The sequence below is a fragment of the Prunus persica genome, chromosome G7 (genome assembly GCF_000346465.2).
Source record: "Prunus persica cultivar Lovell chromosome G7, Prunus_persica_NCBIv2, whole genome shotgun sequence".
Classification (NCBI taxonomy): Eukaryota; Viridiplantae; Streptophyta; class Magnoliopsida; order Rosales; family Rosaceae; genus Prunus; species Prunus persica.
In genome coordinates, this window is record NC_034015.1 from 9,474,651 (window position 1) to 9,499,524 (window position 24,874).

General features: G+C 36.2%; 2 protein-coding genes and 1 pseudogene across 2 annotated transcripts; all 3 read left to right on the top strand.

Annotated features, from left to right (window-relative positions):
• On the top strand, nucleotides 221-3,010 carry LOC18770166 (annotated as a pseudogene).
• Nucleotides 6,430-7,578, top strand: LOC18770987 (protein MIZU-KUSSEI 1). The gene has a single exon (XM_007204773.2). The coding sequence runs from the start codon at nucleotides 6,714-6,716 to the stop codon at nucleotides 7,557-7,559; it is 846 nt and encodes a 281-aa protein (XP_007204835.1). The 5' UTR covers nucleotides 6,430-6,713; the 3' UTR covers nucleotides 7,560-7,578.
• LOC109950379 (DNA repair protein XRCC3 homolog) lies at nucleotides 24,000-24,740 on the top strand. The gene has a single exon (XM_020568949.1). It carries the CDS (start codon nucleotides 24,000-24,002, stop codon nucleotides 24,738-24,740), a length of 741 nt encoding a protein of 246 aa, XP_020424538.1.

The window sequence follows — 24,874 nt, forward strand, 5'->3', positions numbered from 1 at the left end:
AATTTCTTCTCTGGCAAGGATAATGCATGCCTTTTTTGGACGTTTGCCACCTTTAGGATTCCATTTACCAAATAACCATATCCTAATTCTGTTGAACTTTCCTTCCTGAGACTTTACCAAATCCCTATTTATATAAGTAACATAGTAATTGCATAATATAGCCACAGATACACTTTTGTTCTCTCTATTATTCTATTACTTTTAAGTCTCCCTATTTTCTCTGTCTCAATGAATACAGAAAACAACGCAGACACCAGAAAAACTATGGGGAGAGGAAGGATTGAGATTAAGAAGATTGAAAATGTGAATAGCAGGCAAGTCACCTTCACGAAACGCCGTAACGGGTTGCTCAAGAAGGCCAAGGAATTGTCTGTTCTTTGTGATGCAGAGGTTGCTGTCATTGTTTTCGCCAGCACCGGAAGGCTATATGAATTCTCAAGCACCAGGTTTGTTCATTAGCTTCTTTTTTACTTTTTTTGCTTTTTCCCTTTTCTGTTTTTGTTATTCTGATTGTAATCACGTTTCTGACGCTAGTCAAACCTAAACGCCTTTGAGTTTTTTCCTTTTCTTCTTTCTTTTCAATCTTCGCTATGAATCCCTTTTATTATTATTTTTTATTTTATGTATTCATGCGGATGATGATTAGGAGTCGAGTAATTTCAATTTTTTTTTTTATAAAAATCAAATCAAGAACTTTCATTCAAACGGAAAACAACTACAGTTCCTGACAGTCTCTTTTAAGTGCTACAAAGTGGTCTCGTTACAACCTTTAATTTTAAATTTGATTACTCTTAAACCTGAAATTTTTCGGATCAATTCGTAACATAGTACTCTCGATTCTTGAAAATTGCTTTCGTCCAATTCAACCAATCTCCACAAAAAGTAGTTTTGGTAATTCGAAAAAAGTTTTCGAACACACACAAATTGGAAAGTTTCTACTGAAATTAGAAAAGATTCGTTTTGGAGGATGAAAGATAACGTAAAAGGACGAAATTTACTGAAACTGGTAAGTCACCAAGAGTAGAAACCCTATTCTAGTCAAAGACGTTTTGGTCAAAGAGTTTGTGGACAAATAGAAATCGTGTACGTAAATAAATTACTATGTTCATATACAATTTACAAACCTCGCAACTTACAACCGTAAAGTAACAATGGGCCAATGGCCCAATGGCCCAGTTACATTTTTTTCAGTGGCCACTAAATTTTATGGGCGACATTATTAATTAATATATAATATTCTTTTTTGTTTTAAATTAAAACTTACCTCCTCTTCTATTTATGTAGCATGCCACACACTCTTTTAAGATACAAGAAGGGTGGCGTAATAGATTACCCACAAGAACGCTATGAATCAATCTAACCAATCTCATGTTCAACAAACAGGAGCCGAACTTTGTCCAGAAAAGAAAAGTGGAGCCGAACCGTGATGTAAATGGACCGCAGAATGAGATTGCAACACTTCGCTTGGCATGCATGTAAGTCATTCTTCTGCTGGTTGCGGATATCTTGTTGAATGAATTTTGAGTAATTTGATACGATTAATTATACGAGTCGATTAGGCCTAATCACAGTAGATCTAAACTAGTAAAAGGAAGTGTTTAACATTTTCTTTTCCTTTTATTAAATTCTTAGCTTCCGATATTTCTACTTGTGCAGGCGGATGATGGGTAAGGAGTTGCACGGCTTGAGTTATAAAGAGCTGCAGCAACTGGAGGAACAACTACGTGAAGGGGTTTTATTTGTGAAGCAAAAGAAGGTGATGCATATATCTATATATATAATTTTTTTTCGAAAGACATTTTGAAGTATTTGGCTTCTTAGGCCTTTGCTCACGAGTCTTTATACTATTGCAGGAGGAAATACTTTTGGAGACACTAAAGAGCTCCAGATTACTGGTAATAAACTCACCATCTTTGTTATACACTACTAGAAAATCTCCATTTAAGTCACTGATACACCCGCGGCCACCTACGAAGAAGAAATTAATATAATGGACCAGATTTTTCTCTTTCTAGATAAGCTTTTTGTAATGTTTTTAATTTATGTATAAATGGTGTTATTCTCAGGAACAAAGGGCTGTGGAGGAAAATGAGAATCTACGCAAACAGGTGAGCATTGAACTTCATCCAGATATATAAGATTTATACCAAAATCTGAACCTCTCACTAATTAAATTTATGATATGTACATAGCTTGAGGAGATGCGGCAAACCCACAAGCCAAATTGGCAAATTGTCCCTGCATCCGATCATCCATTAGAGAGCTCAAAAGCCGTTTCGAGTTATGAACCAGACACTTATTTGCACTTGGGGTATGCCACAAATTCGCCACCAATTTCCATTTTCTCCTAAAACTTGTTTCTGATTGCAATATTAACTTTTTACTAAACCTAATTCTTCGCTAAATCTACGTAGACGAAAAAAAAGAAGATAATATAAGTAACAGAAGAAGACATAATTATCTAACATTCAATTGGTTTACTCAGGTTGTCATCATCATCAGATGCTCATCATCAAAAGAGGAAGGCAGCTAAAATTGAACGAAATTCTAATGATTCAGGGAGTCAAGTGGTCTCACATTGAAGACTTGTTTTCGAATTTTTTTTAAAATATCTTTTTGGTAGTTTTGTGACTCGGATCAGTTAAATCTTTTGTTCTTTTGTTTTTGTTTTTTTAATCACAGCTACATATACAGATAAGTTAGTGTGTTATTTTTGGATTAATTATAGATGTATACAGATTCATCAAAGCTTACATTGCATGGGAAAAGGCAAAGAGGGTTGCGAGTCTGAGACTTGTGTTTTCTTTGGTTACATGGCAAAGCCAGCAAACAACTGCATTATTTTCTTCCTAGGCTGAGCCTTGCCAGCCTTGTCAACTGCTCTTCATATTGACCTACGTTATTCTCCATGTAATGTTCTCTTTGGGTTAAATGCAATACTATTTTCTCTCTTAAAAAAAAAAAAAAAAAACATTAGTATCCTTTGTGACTTGTTGGCTTTGTGCTACATTCAGAGCTCAACAGGTCTCGGGTTCGACTGGTGTCATATCGATGTCAAAGGACCATAAATTTAACCTTAAACAAAAATTATATATTAGGGAAATTCATACAAAATCGGTTGAAGTTCTTAGATATGATTGAGGATTATGCACCAATATTTTCGTTGCCACAACTCAAATTTTTATCAACTTATTCATTAAGCTAGACGCATTGGTGGTCTTGTATCTCATTAGGTCCCTTCTTGGAAGTAGTCATTTTTCTTTTCTCAAAGATTTGAAAGAAATATTCACGAATATAATCAAAGTATATTCAAACTCAACACCATAAGATATTTTTGTGAAATAGTGTGTAAGCTACAATCAAAATATCTCACACATAGGATCTCTCCCCTCCTTAAATATGATACTACTTTTTTTCATGTCATGGTGTTATTGGTGGGGATGGCAAAACAGTGTTATCCCTTTTACAAGTAATTTTTTTTTTCCTTTTGACCAAGTGGGTGTTTGGCAAGCTATCGTGTCTAAACTGAGGTTCAACTTGAAGAAAGTCGAGGTTCAATAATCCTTATAAAACTAATTGGTAATAGGGGGAGTAGCTCAACTATAAGCCTTACGTTATTAGGTTTCTTAACTTTCTAACGTGGGACATTTTGAGCTTCACATTCTTACACGCCTCCGTATGTGTGGCAACATTTCAAGCCTAGCACATGGACAATACATATTGAGTAACGTGAAGTACATGTGGCCATTGGGTTTCACACATGGGCAAACCTACTTTGATACCATGTTAAGATTTCATAAGGACGTGGCCCACTATTAACATCAATATTTTCCCCAATTAAATTTATATCACCTACAAAGTCTACTATGTGGTGATCCCACATGAGAGGGCATGCTGAACAATATAGAGTCACACATTGAAAATTTGACAAATAAAATGCAATATCTAATGAAAGGTTACACTACTAATAGCATTGAGACCTTTTGTATAAAACCTCATATCTAACTAACCAAAACCAAACAAAACCCTAAATTGAACCCAAATTAAACAAACTCCACTTAAATAATATATTTTTTAAATAGTTACCAATGTGGAATTGGTTTCACGTGTAACGTCACAATGCCAAATTTTACTTTACACCACATCACATAGGCGTCAATAAACCTAAAAAATGGTCCCACGCGAAAGTTGGCCAACTCTAGGTCCTATATAATTGTATATTTTTCTTTTCATAATCAAAACGACTTAATGAGATTTGAGATGTTCAATTATAAAAGTATTCTAAATTCTCAAAAATACACAATTATTTTCGTGCTGATGTATGAGACGAATAATGTTATAAGGCTGATTCTGTCCACATTGAACTCTTGGTGACACTAAGAGCTCTAAAAAAAACACAATGTTTAGGCCACCAATCTATTGGTCATGGGGCAACCCATTCTCAGTTTGGAACCGTCCAAAATGTTCAATACAATTTTTTAACTGCTTAATATATTTAATTATGGTAATGATGATTAATTATAGAAAAGCATGTATTGAGCAAAAAGCAATTTATATATTTAAAAAAAAGCATTATTTGTGTGGCTTCCAAATTGATGGGGACAAGTTGGCCTTTCTCATAAGAAATAATTTGGATCGACTTTCCCTATCATGCTCGTCACCCTCGTGTCACTTTCAACCAGTAAAAAACTTCCCAGTCTCTCATCACGCCCTTGTGTTGGGTCAACTCCCCAATGCTTATCGCATGTATTCATTAGACAAACACAAGATTAGTTTTTTTCTTCTTTTTTTCCCGAACTTGTTCATAAAACCAATACTTCTGTAAGTTCTATTGGTTCTGGTGTTTACGTCGTTTGACAACGATGTTAGTTGTTTTGAGAGAGAGAGAGAGAGAGAGAGAGAGGGACGAAAGATGTTAAGCAATAAGGAGAGATAATGGAGAATATATTTTTAATATTTCCTATTCACAATTAGAGCTGATTTTCGAACTCCATACCTCTTTCTTCTCTTCTCATCGCATCTTTCCCTCAGGTTGAGGCAATTCCACCCGGGCCCTGGCCCTAAAACAAATCAAAGAAGAGTGCGGAACCTCATGGTAAAGGTATACATAAGACTAGAGCTTTAATGATTGGTGATTTTATGGCCCAAAAAAAAATTGTATATGTTAAAACTAAAGTTTCATCCAACTAATATAATGCATTAAATATTCAACATGCCTTTTTATTATTATTATTTTTTACAAATCGATATTCTAAATTAATCTAATGTGCAAGCAGGGGTATCAAACTTCGGTGTAAAGGACAAGTACACTGCTTTGGTCAACTGACCTAACGCATATTTGCTATGTGTCATTTTTTGTTTGTTTTGCGTCATTAGGCCCTTATTAGTGAAAATTCTTGAAATTTTAACTTCTGTCTAACATATGAAATTTCTTTACCATTGACCATCGAATTATCAACTATATTACATGATTAAGGGTACATATATGTCGATACGATATGGCAAATTTTCAGAAACTAGAATACAACTACAGCGATTAAATTGTATCCTTCGTGTATTGACAACATATAGGACCGTCAACATTTCAGAAATTCCATGTTACATCAATTGAAGTATCAAACACGTATCGGATGCATATCATATCCAAGCCGTATCAATAGTCGCATACCCCCGGCAGACTATGAGTGCTACATATATATAGGATATAAGTCTAGACTAGTAAAAATATAAAAGTAATAAAACGGGCGTGCACCAGAAATGAGAAAGATTACATATATAATATACGATGCATTGCAAATAATAGAAGTTGCTTTTTCACCGAAAACTCTCCCTAGAATGATGACAGGATTTAGAAAACCTCCAGTAAAAGGCCTCTATTTTAGTGATTTAGAGCAACCGTCCCATGAACTTGGACCACTACCACTTCATTCAAAAATGAAGTGGAATCGACAAGCATATATATCTTCACTGCGGTTTAAGTCTAAACAATGTCTCATATCTCAACTACTTTTTATTTTCATTTTTAATAAACTCATATCTCAACCACTTATTCTTCATGATTTTAATCCAACGGTCAACGTACACGATCATGAAATCGTAAAACGTTATGTGACCAACAAGAGTTGGAATCTGATCAAGAAAGATCATGAGACTACTCAAATCCATCCATGAGCTTATTGACCTAATTTTTTCCCTTTGGTTGCAGCAAATATACAGATAACTCTGAGATTTTGTTTATCCGAAGTTATGTGTTCGAATCTCTCATTATGTATTAGCGCTTATATAAAAAAAAAAGTATTATATACTAATAAGAAAATTAGGAAATTAAAAGTAATTTTCAATATAAAAAAAGCAGGTAGATGAAAAGTGGTGTGGCATATGTAGGACCATATGAGGTCTTAAGCACACAATATAAAAGGTCTTGGATGAAATCATCATCACCACAAGCCTCCATAGTCTCCCTTTATATTGGCCACCTCCCAACACTATCATCACTTGTCGGCCTCTTTAATTCCATTTCTCTATCTTCTATCAACAGAGAAACCCACGCCCTCTCCTCTTTCTGCTAATTCAGATTCATCAGCCACAAAAAATACTTGTACATTTTCTTTGTGTTCATACTTCAAAATTAGAATAAATAAATAAATAAATAAATACAAACCAACCCAACATTTTCTTCGATCGTATCATTTTCGTTTAGTTTTCGTTTCACCATGAAACACCAAGACCTCAGCCTCCACAGAAGCAACAGCACTACTTCCATCGCAAGAAGCTCATCAAGAAAGATCATCCCATCAAACCACTTCAGATCCTCATCGTCCACTCTCCCACTTGATCATCATCGTCATCAAAACGAAGACGTCTCCAACAACTTCTTGATTCCGAAGCAGCACTCTCCAGTCTCCATCCACCACGTCTCCAAAACCCAAACCAAGCTCACCTCACTCCTCCGCTCTTTTCTCAGCTTCCTCTACTTCCCCACCATTATCCCAACTTGCAAGTGGCTTGCCATCCCCTCCGGCCTCTCCATCACTCCCTCCCTGGGCCGAAAAGTCACCGGGACGCTCTTCGGGAACCGCCGGGGTCATGTCAGCTTCGCCGTCCAGCTGGATCCCAGGTCGGAGCCCGTTTTGCTTCTCGAGCTTGCCATGTCAACATCTTCGCTCGTCAAGGAGATGTCTTCCGGACTCGTCCGCATTGCGCTGGAGTCCGAAAGGCATCATGGTTCCAGCCGTACGGGTGTCCAAGGCCGGAAACTGTTTCAGGAGCCTTCCTGGACCATGTATTGCAACGGGAGGAAGTGCGGCTACGCAGCGTCTCGTACGTGCGGGGAGTCCGACTGGCACGTGTTGACTACTGTTCGGAGCGTGTCAGTAGGAGCAGGCGTGATTCCAGTGGTGGATGACGGGAAAAAGGGTAGCGCTTCAGAAGGCGAGTTGCTTTACATGAGGGCTAGGTTTGAACGAGTTGTGGGAAGCCGTGACTCGGAGGCCTTTTACATGTTGAACCCAGAAGGCAATGGAGGTCCTGAACTCAGTATTTTCTTGCTCAGAATATGAACATCAAAAAAAAAAAAAAGAAAAAAAAAAGATTGTTGGTGAGAGATATATAGATTTAGGCAATTGAATTGCAAGTTGCAACAAAAGTGAATGCTAGCTAGCTTAGTGACTTTTATGTAATTTACAACTTTTAAGATGTACGACCATGTGATTTTATATCTTCTTTCTGTTGAAATACAGTTGATATATATACTTAGAATTTTATATCACTCACATGATATGCATTAGAAAAAGGTGGTGGTTAAGCGAATTTTGTGTCTGGTCTGAGCTGTGTTTTTGGTGTTGGGTTGGGGATGATTTGATGTCAGAGAAAGAGATGGATCTTTTTCTGATATGTTTGTTTGTATGTTTCTGTGGTGGGTTTAGTGCGTGCGTGCATGTATGTTTGTATTTAAATTGAACAATGTTTAGCTAGCAGGATGATTAATTGGCACGCTTGTCGTTTTGCACTTCCAATACTAAATTCGAAAATTTATACAAGGAAGAAACATGTTCTTGAACAAGGAAATGGGTTCGGAAACCAAGGTGAATTATCAGGATATACTATTTTATTATTGGGAGACTCACTATTATACCCAATATAGAGGCCCAAATTATAAAAATTCTCCATATAAAATGGATTTTAGAAACACTCCTAAAACTCATTTACAACATAACAAAGAGACTTTTAACTTCTTATAAATTACAAAACTGCCATCAATTTCTTAAAACAAACTCAACCCCAAAATCTCATAAGAATACCCAAAACACTCAATAGGGCATCAAAATAATTTAATAATCAATATTAAATTCAATAAGGCAAGCTGTCATTTTTTGAGTTTTTTTTTGGTTTGTTTATAAAAATTCAATGGTGTAGGGTTTATTTATAATCTTAATGCTAAGAATGGGTATATCGCTAAATATCTCTTTATTATTTGCCCAATATTCTATAATTGTGTTACAACTCCCATTGCTAATTGATCTTGGGGTAAAACCTCACTTTTCTTCATGACATACTTAAATATAAAGTATTTCAAGGCATACCTAAATATGAAGTATTTCGAGGCGAAGATGCCAAACATATGACGTATTTCAAGGTATACCTAAATGTTGTAAGTGTGCTAAGGTAACTTCCCTAGAAATATTTTTCGTGTTGATGTATTTTTTCGATTATCTCATAGAAACACTTAGAAATCACTCCCCTCTTTTTCGTATGGTCATAAATTTTAGTTGGCAGCATCCCGAGACTTATAAATCTTGAGCATGCATGTGTTTCTATAAAATAAAAAAAATAAAAAAAAGTGTTAAGAAACAATTTTTGGGTGTTCAAGGAAGCATCGTTACTAAAGACAACTTTGTTTTTAAGTGGTCTAGGGCCAGAAATTAGAATGAGTCCCTTTCGCTTTGTATACAATCATAGTTCAAGAAGTAAGAAAAATAAATTTTTTCTTCACATGTATTTTATTTCTGGCTTAAGTAGCAGTTCTATTAAACTAAAATAACAAAACTACATGAATCATAAAATATTTTTAAAAACCAAATTTAAAAAACCATAAAATCATCGGCAACAAAAAGAAAAAAAATCAGAATAGAATAACTAGTTCTCTTGAAGGAAATGTTAGATTAATTGGATGTTTGTTGTTTTAAAGCAAATTAATAAGTTTTTAACATTCAATTGTCATTTCATTTGGAAAGAATTGAAAAAAAGTCTGAAAAATGTGACATTGTCCGTGTAGAAATTATAGAGAGCATTACTATGCCCACTGCCTGTTCCCCTCTTTGGAAAATGTCATACCATCAAACCCAATTTTTGAATAGGGGCATCTTTCTTGGGATCACTGTCGGGCACTGAGGTAAAACGTCTCCAGCATATCAGGAAAAACTCTGCTTGGCTATATAGCTAGCATTTGACATATTGTGATGTTGTATGTGTTGAAGAATCTAATGTAGAAATTTGACAATAATAACTACAATGTATAATGAGTGGTTTCACTAATAAACGTATCGATGTCATTTTTGATAAAATTTCACATTTATTGAATTTTACAAATGATTAAGTTGAGGATAATATCAGTATTAATAGTAAGTCGTCGTTTCTTTAAAATTTAATGGGATGACCAAAAATGGAAGAATGAGTGACAAAACTTGCTGGTTTTGTTTTTATCATAAACAATTAACAAATTCAGGAGGTTAAATTTGCAAGCTATAGTTATCTTTGGGTTAAAATATGGTGTCATGTGAGCTCACTCATAGGCTTATATCACGTGTGAGCTCACTTATGTTAAAAATACCTTTGGGTTAAAATGGGGTCGTTTCACAATCCTCTGTCATGTTCAGTTTCATTCATTTTTTTTAAGTCTCGTTGGGCCTTCTTTCCCAAGAGGCTTTTGTTTATATATGAGGTGTAATGTGGTCGGCAGTAATTACTCATTTGATAGTTGTTTAGCCCGAAAAGGACCCACCGGCCATGCGTGTGGGGTTTGGCCGTGGAGTCGCTTGTTGTGATTACAAATGCGTGCAACTATTGACAGTGAAAAATTCCAACAGATTAAAAATGGTAAGACTAAAAAATACACACCGATATTAACTTTAATCAATCGATTGTGGATTGGGTGGGGAACTGACCCAATACAGGTTATTTTCTATGCCTTAATTAAGAGGATTTCGATATTCATCTAGTCTGAAAATGGTAATTGAAAGAAGTTGAAATTGAACGGTAATGAAAATAACAGAAGTTTATTGGAATATTTCTCTATTCAGACAACTTGAAAGAAAAAGGAAATACATAATCAACGCAACCTGAAGATTTCTCTATTCAGATATGGATATATAAAATTAAAATGGAGATTGAAGATTTCTCTATTCAATCTTGTACAAGAAAAAATCATACCAAGAGTTGGCAGAGCAAAATAAATAAAATTGATCAGGAGTTGTCAACTAGGAATTCAGAGAATGAAAAAGGAAGGCTGTTTCAAGCTTTTGAGCTGGGTTTATAGACATTGAGTCTGATTTTTGTTGGTTGAGTTGTCTTTTTGCTGATGATTTCTCCTTCGAGAATGAGGTCGGTTGAGTGTTGGGACCAACAACCAATTTGAAGTACCCACTTGCCATTGATTTTGGTAAGTGGGTTGCTAAAAATATAAGCAAACCTAAAAAAGTTGCTAAGAGGCTTTGATGAGAAATGACAGAAGTTGCCACTATTAGACTTAAAGAAATCCAAAGTATTAGTCCACTTGACATTAATTGGTGAGTGACAGCCAAAAGTAGCTGTCTAAAAGAAAAAAATAAATGGAGAGATAATGACCATCATCTCTACCTTCATTATTTATTCATTCTTTAAGTCCACTTGCATTATTTCTTCTCTTCTTTCAACTTTTTCACCTGTATGTTGAGCTTTGGCTTTATTTTAATATTCTTCATCACAAAGAATATTAAAAGATTTTCATCCACCCATCATTATTTTATTCTTCTTTGAATCAACTCACTTGTGATGAAGTCCCTCCATTGATTGATGAAGTGAAACTTGATTAGCAGCTACTAAATTTCTTCTCCAAACATGCCTTGATACATAATAAACTGGGAATGCTAGATTGATCTAATTGCTGCCAATTTCGAATATGTTGTTCTCCACATAAGTAGGAACAACATTCAGGAAGAACTTAATTCATTTGATCAATAGAAAATATGATTTAGCATGGTTGCAACTGATTGGTCCTCACAGACTGCTGTCACGAATAGAAATTATGATTAATGCACTGAAGATTTGATACTTGTGCAAATGACGCCAAATTCGGATATGTGATAGTAGACATCCAAATGAACAACTTTCATGAAGAACGAATGTTCATTTGAGGACTGGAAGTTGGCCCGAATTGGACCATAATTAGGCCCGAATTGCCATTGTTTTCAACTTTCGCTGTTGCTGGTATGCTTCTGATGTTTGATATCGTGAGGATTCCACATTTATCTAAATGATCCCAAATTTGGATATGTTGCAGTAAACATAGAGATGAACAACCTTCATGAAGAATGAAACTTGATTTGAGAGCTGGAAGTTGAAGTTTGGACCCACTCCAACTGACTGCAGCAATGCATGTCTAGCCATATTTTGGGCATTTTGATGTTCATAGAACATTATCTTCCATTTTAGGCAAAATTACAATTTTTGGTACAAACAATAGTATGAGAAAAAAAAACGAATTTTCATTTATTTTCATTTTTTGTTTACTTTAAAATGTATTTATGTAAATTGTCTTATTATTCAACCTATTTCTTTAATCTATTTTACCCTTTTATATAATTACCGTTAAGGACAAAAAACATCTAAAATTAAAATTAAAACTGCTTACTACACCCCACATATGTTCATGCTTACACCCCACATATGTTCATGCTTACACCCCACATATGTTCATGCAACCCTAGTTAGACTATTTTCTGAAACCATCATGTTCCTACAACCCTAACGAGGTTTATACGTTTATATTGGTGAAAAATATCTTGTATTTATTCATAAAGGGTGAGATTGAAGTTAGAGAGGCTTCGAATGAGGTATGAGTTTATTTTTGGCGTTTTTCAAGTTCAGGATGTTATGATGGTCGTTGGTTGTGTTCAGCATATCAGTACCGAACGCGATAGGTATATTCGGTGAGATGCCACTGAAACGTTGCACCTGTTTCAGGTATGCCACCAAAACGTTGCACCTTCAGGAAAATTTATTATTGTTATCAACAGAGCGAAAAGTTGAAGCGACAACTGCGCTCGAGTCAACTTAATTTTGAGAGATCATGGGTAACTATTCACCCATTGTTAGAGCTGAAGTACACAAAGATTAATGCATCTTTTGAAAAGAGTCGATGTTTTATTCAATATAGGTTCAGGTATCCAGAGTTGAGAGAGTTAGTAGGTTTTGTTTCTATAAAGGCTTTGAACAACTTCTGGAAGTGGAGAATGTAGCTACTACAGACACGGTCATCTAGATACGGTCATCCTAATGACTGACGAAAATGCACCCACTACAGAATTGAGATTATAAATATAATAATTCTATTTATTTTCTTATATTCCTTCTTTTAGTGGGACAAACTTCATAACTAATCAAAACAACAAAAGTTCCATGAGTTCTAATATAAACATGCAATAACTAATCAAAACAATAAAAGTGTCTTGCATTTTTAATTTTTTTAAAATAGATTATGCAAGCACAAATGTGGTTCGGTGCTATTGGGGAAGGCAGAAAATCTTTCAACCATCAACAATGTTAGGAGGTGGTGAAAAATTACAAACGATTCAGAATTATTCCTAAAGGTCCAACCGTTATGTTGAACGAGATGCCACTCCATGATTCAACAGCATCGGATTCACCTTTGGATTCCCCGATGAGTCAAGACTCACCAATCTAGAAGAAGCCGATGCCTATTAGTCGAAAGGTGGCGAAGGCGAAGAGAGTGAGTACTTCCAGCAATGATATTGCAAAATTTTTGGAGCAAATTGCAAGGAACTACACCATGAGAATTGAGTAAGACATGAAAAAAGATGCAGACGAGAAGCTAATGAATGAAGAATATGCAAGAGAAATAGAGTATATACGCAAACAAGACATTGAGAAGAAGGATCGGGAAACCATGGCCATGTATACAAGCCATATGTCCCCTGAAACAAAACAATTTTGGAAGCTAAAACGAAGGGATGTTATGAGAAGAAGACTTTTCCGTGACAATGGACTTAGCAACACCTATTGGTTAAATGATCAAAACTATTAAGTTAGTTTGCTTACCTTTTATTTAATTGTATTGCTTGTATTGTATTAAAGTAGTTGTAATTCTTGTCTTTTATTTAATTAGTAGTTTTTCTTAATTAGTTGAATTGCTTTTCTTTGAGTGAATAAAAGAAATCATTCAATAAAATATCTTTTCATTATACACATTGCATACATCAAACAAAACATAATAAATAAATAAAACCACAACCAAAGCATAATTAAAACAAACACAACCAAAGCATAATTCAAAATAAAACACAAACAAAACATACATCAACACAAAGAAAAATTAAAAACAAAGCATCTTCACTTCACTTCATTCACCATCATTGCCTCTAACCGCCCATAAGTGCTTCATCAAGTCAACTTGACGTCGTTCATGAATATAAGATGATTGCATCTCCGTATATCGATCAATTATACGGTTCATGAAACGACCGTCCCTAACCAACTGATCATGCTCCAGTGGTTGTCCATTTGCTCCCATGAGCCTTTCATAAATTCTTGCCAAGGCCGTGTTCATGGGATTCGGTTCGAACACGTCTGGAGCATCATAATCATACTCATCCTCCACAATTATGTTATGGAGGATGATGTACGTCATCATAATGCTCCTCAGCACCTTCTTATCAAACATACGCGTAGCACCCCTAATAATTGTCCACCGAGCTTGGAAGATACCAAAACACCTTTCGACATATTTCCTGTAACCCTCTTGATAGGCAGCCTTCTCGGATTAGGGATGCGAAATTGATTTGACAAATGTGGTCCAACTTGGGTAGATGACGTCTATTAGATAATATCCATTCCAGTAGACGATGTTGTTGATTTCATAGGTGATATTCGGGGCTTCACCTCTCAAGACATAGTTGAATATCGGGGATTGACCCAGTACGTTCAGGTCATTTTGAGATTCGACAACTCCAAAAAAGACACGCCAAACCCATGTATCGAATCCAACGATGGCTTTGAGAATGATACTTTTTTGCCCTTTCCTATTCCCATAATCTCTTTGCCAGGCAGTGGGGCAATTCTTCAATTTCCAGTGCATACTGTCTATACTTCCAATCATGCCTGGAAAACCTCGAGCTTCAGCTTTTTGTAGAAGCCTTTGAAGGTCCCTGGGGTAGGTTTGCGAAGGTAGTCCCTGGTGTAGAGAGTTTCGATTGCATCACAGAATCTGACCAAGCTCTCTAGAGTAGTGGATTTCCCTATCCTAGCAATCTCATCTACCTGATCAGCATATGCACCATATGCCAACATTCGTATAACAATTGTAAGCTTTTGTTCCAAAAGAAGCCCAAAAACCCAGCAGCACCACACTTTTGAACGAAGTATGCATCGTAATTGCAAACATCATGCATGACTTTGTTGAACAAATGAGATTGCATTCTATATCACCCTAAAAAATTAACATTAGAGTACACATAATTTGGGATAAAGTAATATTCCAAAAGATTCTTACCCCGAGAATGCCTATGTCTGTCCACGTTCTTGCCACGACCAACTTGTGAACCATGGTGGCGGCCTTGGCTTGATAGATCGAGCATACCCATGCCATGGCAACTTGTTCATCATATTCTTGCTGCACCTTTTTTTCTTCAGCTCGTCTACGCCTTCTTTCTTTAATTTTTCGCTCTTGCCTCTCCAAGCATCTCCTCATGTCTGACATTGAGAGTGGAGTATGAAATCTAAAATCTGATAAATGAAAGGATAGAAAAGATCTCGTGTGAGAGGTATGAGTTAAGTCTCTGGTTTTATAGAGAGATTTAGAAGATAGAGATAACATGTGGCAGGATTTTAGAGGATGAAAATCTTATTTGAAATATGAGATATGTATTTTATAATAAATACGTGGCACCCAAGAATCTTATCCTAAAATATTATTTGAAATATTGACACGTGGCCCATTTACCCCACTTGACCGTGGTTTGGTAACCCACTTTGCCCCTTGTCGTCAACTTCATCCAAAACTCTATTAAAATTAATGAAGTGACAGAGGTATTTTTGTAGTTTCATACACATACATCATTATCCACCAACTGAGGGGTGACGTGGCAAATGGAGCCCACCTCCACATAGATAAAAATATAATTAGATATTCTAATTATTAAAACTAATTAAAATAAAAAACACAAAATGAAATTAGATCCTAGCCGCCCAACCTCCATCCCTACGCCCTTCTCGTCTCCTGCAAATAGCCTTGGAAGAAAGAAACTCATCCCACCCTATCTTAGCCTCCAATGCTCTCATCCCCATCTCAACCTCAATACCCAACTTCCAATCTGGGTTGTTTGAAACCCGGACCCCTTTCCCCAACCCTCTCTCTCTCTCTCTCTCTCTCTCTCTCTCTCTCTCTCTCTCTCTCTCTCTTATAGATTAGCAGCTTCAAGCCCATCCCCATTATCTTTACCCGCTACTCTCACAAGTCCCTCCGAGTACGGCACGCTCAACGAGTGGGGGTGTAGTGACCTCATCTTCGACGACGATGGAGGAGAAATACCCATCTCCTACCCATCGAAAACTGAAGCCCTGCTTTGTGAGACCTCGTTACAAACTTGGAGGCCTTTGGTTTCCCCTACTTCCCTTCGTCGAACCATTTTCTGGGTATTCATGGATTTTGATATGTTGTATGGAGGATTGGTTATGTTGGGGTATGGGTTGTGAGTGATTAAATCTAGTGAGGGAAAAGGGAAATTATGGTTGTAGAGAGAGAAGGTTGGGGCTGTAAGGTGGGAACTTGCGGGCAAAAGGGGATGCAATGCCTTTTTTTCTTACTAATAATTTAATTTTTCATTTCTTTTTCTTTTTTCTTTTGACTTTTTGAATTTTTATTGTTGTTCTTATTTTTTTTGAATTTTTTGATTGGTTTATTGTTTATGTGGAGTGCACATCATCATAAAAATAACTCATGTATACAAAATTACTTAAACACCCCTGCCACATCATCAATTTTAACAGAGTTTTGGATGAAGTTGACGTCAGGGGGTAAAGTGGGTCACAAAACCACGGTCAAGCAGGGTAATTGGGGCCACTTTAAGTTTTGGGGGGCAATGTGAGATTTGACCGAAGTTTCAAGGGGTACTACAGTAAATAAGCCTATGAGATATGAATTTTATAATAAATATTGACACGTGGGAACCCAAAATCTTATCCGAAAATCTTCTCCAGATTAATTGTTTAGTTAAAAAAAATTAGAAGTGAATAGTATTTGCCATTTGCCATGGCAATGAGTGGAAACACACCTTGCCTTTTGCAAGGGCTGCCACTATTCACATGAATAGTAACAACCCTTGCCACCTCTTGCTATTTTCCATGACAAATGGTTGGAAGTGCTCTTAATTTGGCAGAAATTGAGAATTGTCCTTGAATTACTTGAAATTTAGCTTGCAGGAACTTTAATGGTAAAAGTGATAAACTACATGGACAAAAAATGACTTTTAGCCTAAATAATAATAATAATAATGAAATTTAAAATGACACCCAAACTCGGGAGAGTTTTTATCAAAAATAGCCAAAACTAACCCATCACTTTCATAAATGTCAGTTTTTTAAAGACTTTCAAAAATAGCCAAAAATTCACTTAAATAGACTCAAATGCCCTCAAAACAAAAACCCACATAAATAAATAAAAGAAAGTCAGTCAGACAAAAAAAGAGAGAAGAAAATAGGAGAGTGTCCAACACAGTATGAATCGAAAGGTTTTGTTGCTATTCTCCTCCCTCTGTAACTGCCAGAAAAGAAGTTAAGAAAGTTTAGAGGTGTAGAGTGACGACATGTGAAGACTGTTTGCGATTAGTCTTGAAGGAAACATCTACAACTGTAAGCACTGCAAAACCCCATCTTGCTCTTCTTGATGACATACTCTCTAAGTCGTTTCAGTGCAGACATAGAAAGGCTAATCTTGTTGACAAATAAGTTCTTAAAGAAAAAACAAAAGTTGTCTACTTCTAATTTGCTATGGTTGTTGGGTGTAGGGGCGGAGGTGTGCTTAGGCCTGCAAAGGCCTTGGCCCTCCCAAAATTTTGAAATAGTATATATATTGCTTTGCATTGTACAACTTAGGACAATATATATATATATTAAATTAATGCTTGTGGCCCCCCACAATAAAGAGAAAGAGGGATTTACATTTCCCCCTCCAACTAAAAGACTATTTCCTTAGCAATATGGCAAAGTTACTCCTAGATTCTACCAACATAATTAATTAAAAAAAAAAACAAATCAAATCTTTCTTTCACAAGTACATTTAAGAAAATAGGAAATTAAAGATAATCGATTATTTATTTATTTACAAGCTTAACACTGGGAAAGAAATCAACCTTAAACCCTAATATATTGGCTCCTCCACACATAAAATCCTGGCTCCGCCACTGGTTGGGTGCTATATTCTTCAGTTCACACTTGAAAGCGCATGTGAAGAACATGGCTCTTTGGCATAATCGAATCATATGCTTAGAAATGAAATCAGGTTTTCTTGAATTGTTGGATGTATGGATGTATCATTTTTATTTCACGTCAAAAAGATAATAAAAAAAAGCACCGTACGAATTAGCAGAACTTATTTGCTCTAATTTCTACAAAAAAATAATTCCTCAAATAAATAAATTATAAATATTGTCAATGCTGTTAGTTTATCTTAGAGCAACTCCACCCATTTGGCCATGGCAAGGGGGGAGCTATGGCAGTCACTATTCATGTGAATAGTGGTTGCCCTTGCAAATAGTATTTTGTGTTTCCACCCAGTGCCATGGCTAAGGGCAATTACTATTCATTTTTTTGTTTTTTCACAACTTTTTTTTAATGAAAATAATTAATTTGGATAATATTTTCAGATAAGGTTTCCGGGTTCCTATGTGTCAAGACTATTCATAATCGGATAAAATTTCCGGATAAAATTTTTGGATTCAAATTTCGGATGAATTTCAAAATTCAAATTTCAGATAAATTTTTGGGTTCAAATTTCGAATGAATTTCAAAATTCAAAATTCAGATAAATTTGGTTCAAATTTCGGATGAATTTCAAAATTCAAAATTCATATAAATTTGAGTTCAAATTTCGAATGAATGTTGGGAGGTGGTTCAAATTATTATTGCTTGAATTACCCGCTTTCTTTGCCTTCGCGGCCTTTCGGCCAATGGGCATCGGCTCCTTTTTGAGGGTGAGTCTTGACTCATAGGGGAATCGAGAGGTGAATCCGATGTCATTGAATCACGGAGTGGCGTCTCATTTAACACAACGGCAGGACCCGTCGGAATAATTATGAAGCGTTTGCAATATTTCACCACCTCCCAACATTCATGATGGTTGAAACTTTTTTTGCCACCCTCGGTTGCACCGAACCACATTTGTGCTTGAATCATCTATTTAACAAAAAAATGGAAATGCAATAAATATTCAAAATATATTGGATATGCAAGTAACAAAAAAAATAATAATGGAAATGCAATTAACCTTACAAATAAATTAGAAGTGCAAGAAAATTAAGAAACAATTGGAAATGCAAGAAATATTAACAACATATTGAAAATGCAAGAAATATTAACAAAATATTGAAAATGCAAGAAATATGAACAAAATATTTAAAATGCAAGAAATATATACAAAATATTGATATTGCAAGAAATATGAACAAAATATTTAAAATGCAAGAAATATTAACAAAATATTGAAAATGCAAGCAATATTAATAAAATATATATATTAGGAGATTAAACTTAATAAAACAAAAATTATAAAATACTTACCTCGTTAGTACGATTTTCCCCGCTTCTATAGTTGTCCATCGCTTTTGCTAGGGCATCTCTCTATTTTCCCAACTCTTTATTGAGAATTTTCCACCTACTAGATAATGCCATCTTTGTACAAGTAGACCCCGGAATTTTTTAACAAAATTCGGCATGAATTTTTTTCCACATGTGAAAAAATTTCATCTCATTGTCGGACACGGGACAATGACAAATTTGGAGCCAAGCCTCACACAAGAAAACATCTTCCATAGTGCTCCAAGCCCCTCCGATTTCGATAGAAGAAGTCATAAAAATATGAAATAAAAATACAAGGTGAAAAAGAGGAAAATGTTGAGTAAAGAGTGAATAATAGTAGAAGTATAATGAAATGTATGAGGATTGGTGTTGAAAGTGAAGGGTATTGATAGGTATTTATAGAAAAAAAATATGAATTTTTTCGAATTTTTAAAAAAAAAATTCGATTTTTTTTCATAATTTTATTGCCCAAAAAATGCCAGTCGTTGAATTGGATTTGAATATGCTGATCGGAGGGCTGGGGGCATGACACTTGGCATCTTCCCGTTAGAGCTGGCGTCGCGCTGACATTTTTTCCCCCCTAGCCTCGGGCTCGACTTGCCTGTTGGACTTGCTCTTACAAAGATGTCTTTATTTATGAGGACATTTAAGTTTATTGGGAAATAGCCCTAAATGCCACCATTTTTATAATTGTAACTGAAAATACCACCCTTTTTTAAAAAATTTGGAACTATAACCTATAAATATATTTTTATTGTGCCCTTATTGCACACATATCACTTTTGCTGAAATGTTATTGTCTCTGTTTTGCTCTCTCTCTTCTCTCGGATCTCTCTCTTCTCTCGGCTCTGTTTCTCTTCACTCTCCCGTGGCTTTGCTCTGAATCTCTGGTCGTTCAGCTCGCAATCTCTCATCCCTCAGCTCCGACTCTCTCTTCTCTCTTCCTCTCCCAGTGACAGGTACTGTTCATCGGCATTTTCTTACACTTTAAGGGTTTCTCCGAAGTTGGTTTAGGGTTTATGCATTTCTCTGAAATTGGTTGAGGGGTTTGTTCGAAATTGGTTGAAGGTTTAGGGATTTCGCTGAAATTAGTTTAGGGGTTTGTTCGAAATTGGTTGAAGGTTTAGGGGTTTCTCTGAAATTGGTTTAGGGGTTTCAACGAAATTGATTTTGGGGTTTATCTGAAATGATCTTAGTATGATGATTCCTTGTTTCAAACAGTGAATGGGTTTGTTCTTTGTGGACTGATGCTTACACTGCTGTTGTGTTGCTGTTGCTATTGCTGTCGTATTGTGTTTTTTTGCTAGTGTAGTGCTAATGTAGTGATGTTGTGTTGGCATTTTAGTGCTGTTGTATTTTTAGTTTTATTATGGTTTTATTATGGTTTTTGTAGCAGTTATTGATTAGTATTTGGTGGCTTAGTATGAGTCTTTATGACCATTGCATTTAACCTTCTTACAAGTCTAATTGGTATCTATTTTGTTTGTTGAAGATGATATCAAAAGTGCAAGACAATTAACTTGTGTATATCATTTTGAACTTGTAAACTCCCAACCATATCATACTTTCTGTTTGAGAATAATGCTTGTTAATTTGACATATTTTTTTATAACTCTGTTTACTAAGTTTAGGGCTTGCATATTGGATATGGATGAGTTTTGTTTAGAACCATATGTGGTGTAATATGAGTTCTTTAAAAGTTTGCTGTTTTGTGCTTGATCATTGTGTGCTTAAAAGAAAGCGGAAAATGAGTGAAGATGGGAACCTACCACCAGCAGGTGTGGTTTAGAGAAATGGGGACATTGATTTTGCTATAAGCTAACTGTTTAAGCTTTTGCTTTTCTTGTTTGTGTATGGATACTTAGAGAACTCTGTTTCTGAGGAGAACTTATAATTTTGTAATTGTACATGTCTTACAAACATTTTATACAGTTTTGATGTTTTATTTATGAATTTATCTTTGATATTTTGTTAAGAAAAAACTGAAGGGATGGTGCCAATTTATTTCATTTTCTTACATTTGAAAGGAGGGCCATAGTAGAGTCAGTATTGTGGTTGCCACTAATTCATAGGATGTTCCATTACATTATACCTTGAAGTGAATCAATTGTTTCCCGATGTCTTGTTGTTTTTTAAAACTCTTTCTAGTCAGATAGATTTGTATCGTTAGTGTTGAATTGTTCTCAATTAGGCTTGTGCTACCGCACAATCCCATTCTAGCTGAAGCTGTCTCATGATTAGATGGTGTGATTATATGGTGTGTTGAGATGTGTGTTTAGATATTAGGGTTATGCAGGAGTGGTAGAGTACTGGGTGTCTTGAAACTTGGCTTTGAGCCATTAAATGAGGAGGTCAGTTGTAAATAGCTGGGGTTTTGTTTATGATATGTATATGTTGTTTTTTTTTTTCACTTCATATCCTATAATAGGCTGTTGATAAGTGGTGATTGTTTATTGCTTGTTATTGTCTAGATTGCAACCGACTGAAAGTTTGTTTATAATATTGGCATGCAGGGAAATATGGTTGGTCAAGTGAAGTTGATGATTGCAGAGGAACAAAAGTTCCAAGGGAAAGCATTGTCGCTATCCCATACGAAGACCGCAATCACTACGATCAAGGAGAAATTCACTGAACAGCAGCTGCAAATGTTTGAACAGAGTTGTTTTGGTCATCTCCTACGGATTGAGGACCTCAAGTGGACTTCTCCAATTGTCCACGGCTTGCTGCTCAGGAAAGCTGATCCCAAGATAGTTTCCCAACTGAACGGGATCAAATTCATTGTTGGCAATAAGGTCATCCAATTCACGGCGCAACAATTTTGTATCGTGACAGGGCTAAGGTTTGGAAACCTTCCCTTAATTCCGATTCCCACTAATGAGAACTGCTCATTGAAACGGAAGTACTTTGCCAACGATAAAATTGTGAACCTGTTGGAATTAGAAAAGGCCTTCCTCAAATGCGATGATGAGGACGATGTATTGAAGCTCGGATTCGTATTGAGGACGATGTATTGAAGCTCGGAAGTACTTTAATTACTGTCTGAATTAGGCAAAGTAGGCAACTTTTTTTAAGTACATAATGGGGGGAAATGGGAACATTGAAAAATTGGAAAACTGGAAATAGAACAAAAGGAAACTTAGGAAATTGCACAATAGGAAAATAGGGAATAGGAAAAAATAATGAAAAATTGAAAAATTGGATGACACATGGAAAATAGGAAAATATGAAAAATGGCAAAATGGAAACGAATTGAGATTGCTGAAATGAGAAATAAGACAATAACCATTATTGGTCAATTCGAATGAGTTGGTGAATTAGGCAAATAGGCAACTCCCTTATTTCAAATACATAATGGGAAAATGACCAAGTTGGGAACGTCCAACATACAAATATATTACAAAAGGCATAAAGTCAACCTGGGTAATAACTCCCGCCTATACTATCCCGCCCAATACTATCCCGCCTAACACTCCCGCCAATCCCTCCCGCCAATTACTCCCCCTAATCCCTCCCGCCAATAACTCTCTGACTTACTGGTTTGGTCATTAAAACCTGCCTATATTAATCAACCCAGCTGTTTGCCTCAGAAAACTTCCATCACATTAACTGCTGCTTACAGCCATTACCTTCCCCACTGATTTCACTCACATCGCATTTAGTCCCCTGTTGTTCCAATTAAGTTGTAGACCAGGCAACAATAAATATCAAAGACCATGGACCATAACCTCACACCAAACCCAACGCTTTCAATTACTGAAGGAGGGGAGACTGAAACAGAAGCCAAGTCATTAAATTCACTCCCTGCAGACTTGGTCCATGGCATACAGCAATGTCGAGGCAATACCATGTTTTGGAAAAATCTTCATGCAGACATAGTTTCAAAAATTGTGGAAGGCCAAGCTAGATGTGGTGTCATAAAAAACCGCACAATTCGCTCTCGTTATCATGCGCGCATGCATCTCCTACATATAAAGAGAATGAAAGAAAAAATTGAAATTGCCCCTGCCACTGCAATTATGGTATTCAAGGAATCAGAAGCAATGGCCAAGTTGAAGCAAGAACAAGTGGAAAGGGGATTCGAACTATTTCGTAAATTTGCAAAAATTGTGGATCCGGCAGGAAACTGGGCCAACATCACTGTGGCCGGGGTCATGAATTTCATGGGTCGCGGTCACCGCAATTGAAGAGTATGCAACTTCGAATTTGTCAACAGTAGGGAAATGGAACTATGAGGTGGCGTATTTTTGTATTATGTAACGATGGGGTGGCCTGTTGTTGTATTATGTAAGTTTGGAAATAGGATTTTATGGAATGATGAAGCCTCATTTTGTAGGGAAATGGAACTATGAGGTGGCGTATTTTTGTATTATGTAACGATGGGGTGGCCTGTTGTTGTATTATGTAAGTTTGGCAATAGGATTTTATGGAATGATGAAGCCTCATTTTGTATTTGTGCGTATACAGTTTATCGGTCTCCAGTTCTGTGGCGATATAGCAGCAATAAATATGCAATAAACATGCGGATAGTGGCAATATTATGTCAATATCAATACAATAGAGTGGTGATAGAGTTACAATATGATCCTATTACAGGACGTACTGCATCAGAATATGTTTTAAATTATATGGTCCAAAAAAATACTAATAAATAAACAAAAAAGTAATTACAACCTGGAAAAAGGATGAATTATACATCCCTTAAAAGACAGATGGCCTACAGTACAGACCTTCAAAATGAACTCTCTATATATATAATGCATGCCTTGTAGCACGATCACATCCCCCCCTAAATTACACAAACTTAACCGTGCGCTCTTTCTATTATTTATGTCTTTTTTTTCTCAGGACCAACGTTGGGCGGCACTGTGTAGTATGGCGGATGGGGGGATACCCGGCACTCATAACAGAATAGTAGGGAGAGTGGTTCTGGGAAGATGCAGCTTTGTCTCCAACTTACGGTACGAGCTCAGCTCCCACCCTCACATGGTGGACTAGGGGGCTCCTCCGTCTACATATTTACAGAATTCAGCTTCCCATTTCGTCGATTGCAACAACTAGGCAACCTTTATCATGCATCATACCCCAACTTAATAAGGTTGGAGCCATTGGAAGACATATATGTTCATGGTGTTCATGATGCTCAAGAACTCATCCATGTCCTTGGAGACATAGAAGCATTTATTGCCATTGATCACACCCACCTACCTGTGAAACTCATTGTCATTGATTCCATTGCTGCATTGTTCCGATCACAGTATCAGACAACACCGGCAGATTTGAAACGGCGGTCTGAAATGTTCTTCAACATATCTGGGACATTGAAGAGTTTAGCAAATAAGTTTGGGTTGGCGGTGGTTGTCACCAACCAAGTGGTGGATTTTATTGGGCCACATGATGGAGTGAATGGGGTGAGGTTGGGAAACTTGGAGTCCCTGGACACATCAGGCAGACGGGTGAGTCCAGCTTTGGGACTGGCTTGGGCACATTGCATAAATTCAAGAGTGTTCTTGGCAAGACATGAGCAATCTATTGAGGTTGACATTCGTAATGCTCCTTCAACAAGTATATGTAGTCAAACACACAAGACATTTCACCTTGTATTTGCCCCACATCTGGCCTATGCATCGGCCGAATTTGTAATAAAAAAAGAAGGTATAGTCGGAGTATCACAGTAACTGTGTAATATAGGAATTCTAAGCACTTTAATGTTTTGGATCCATTTGGAATTACATTCCAGTCCCTTTAATTTCGCACTCAAATTATAATAGCAATCTGGAAGCAATACCAGTACAATAAAAGGTCAATATAA

Coding starts and splice junctions, on each gene's coding strand:
- LOC18770987 (XM_007204773.2), top strand. CDS start 6,714: ATGAAACACCAAGACCTCAGCCTCCACAGAAGCAACAGCACTACTTCC.
- LOC109950379 (XM_020568949.1), top strand. CDS start 24,000: ATGCAGCTTTGTCTCCAACTTACGGTACGAGCTCAGCTCCCACCCTCA.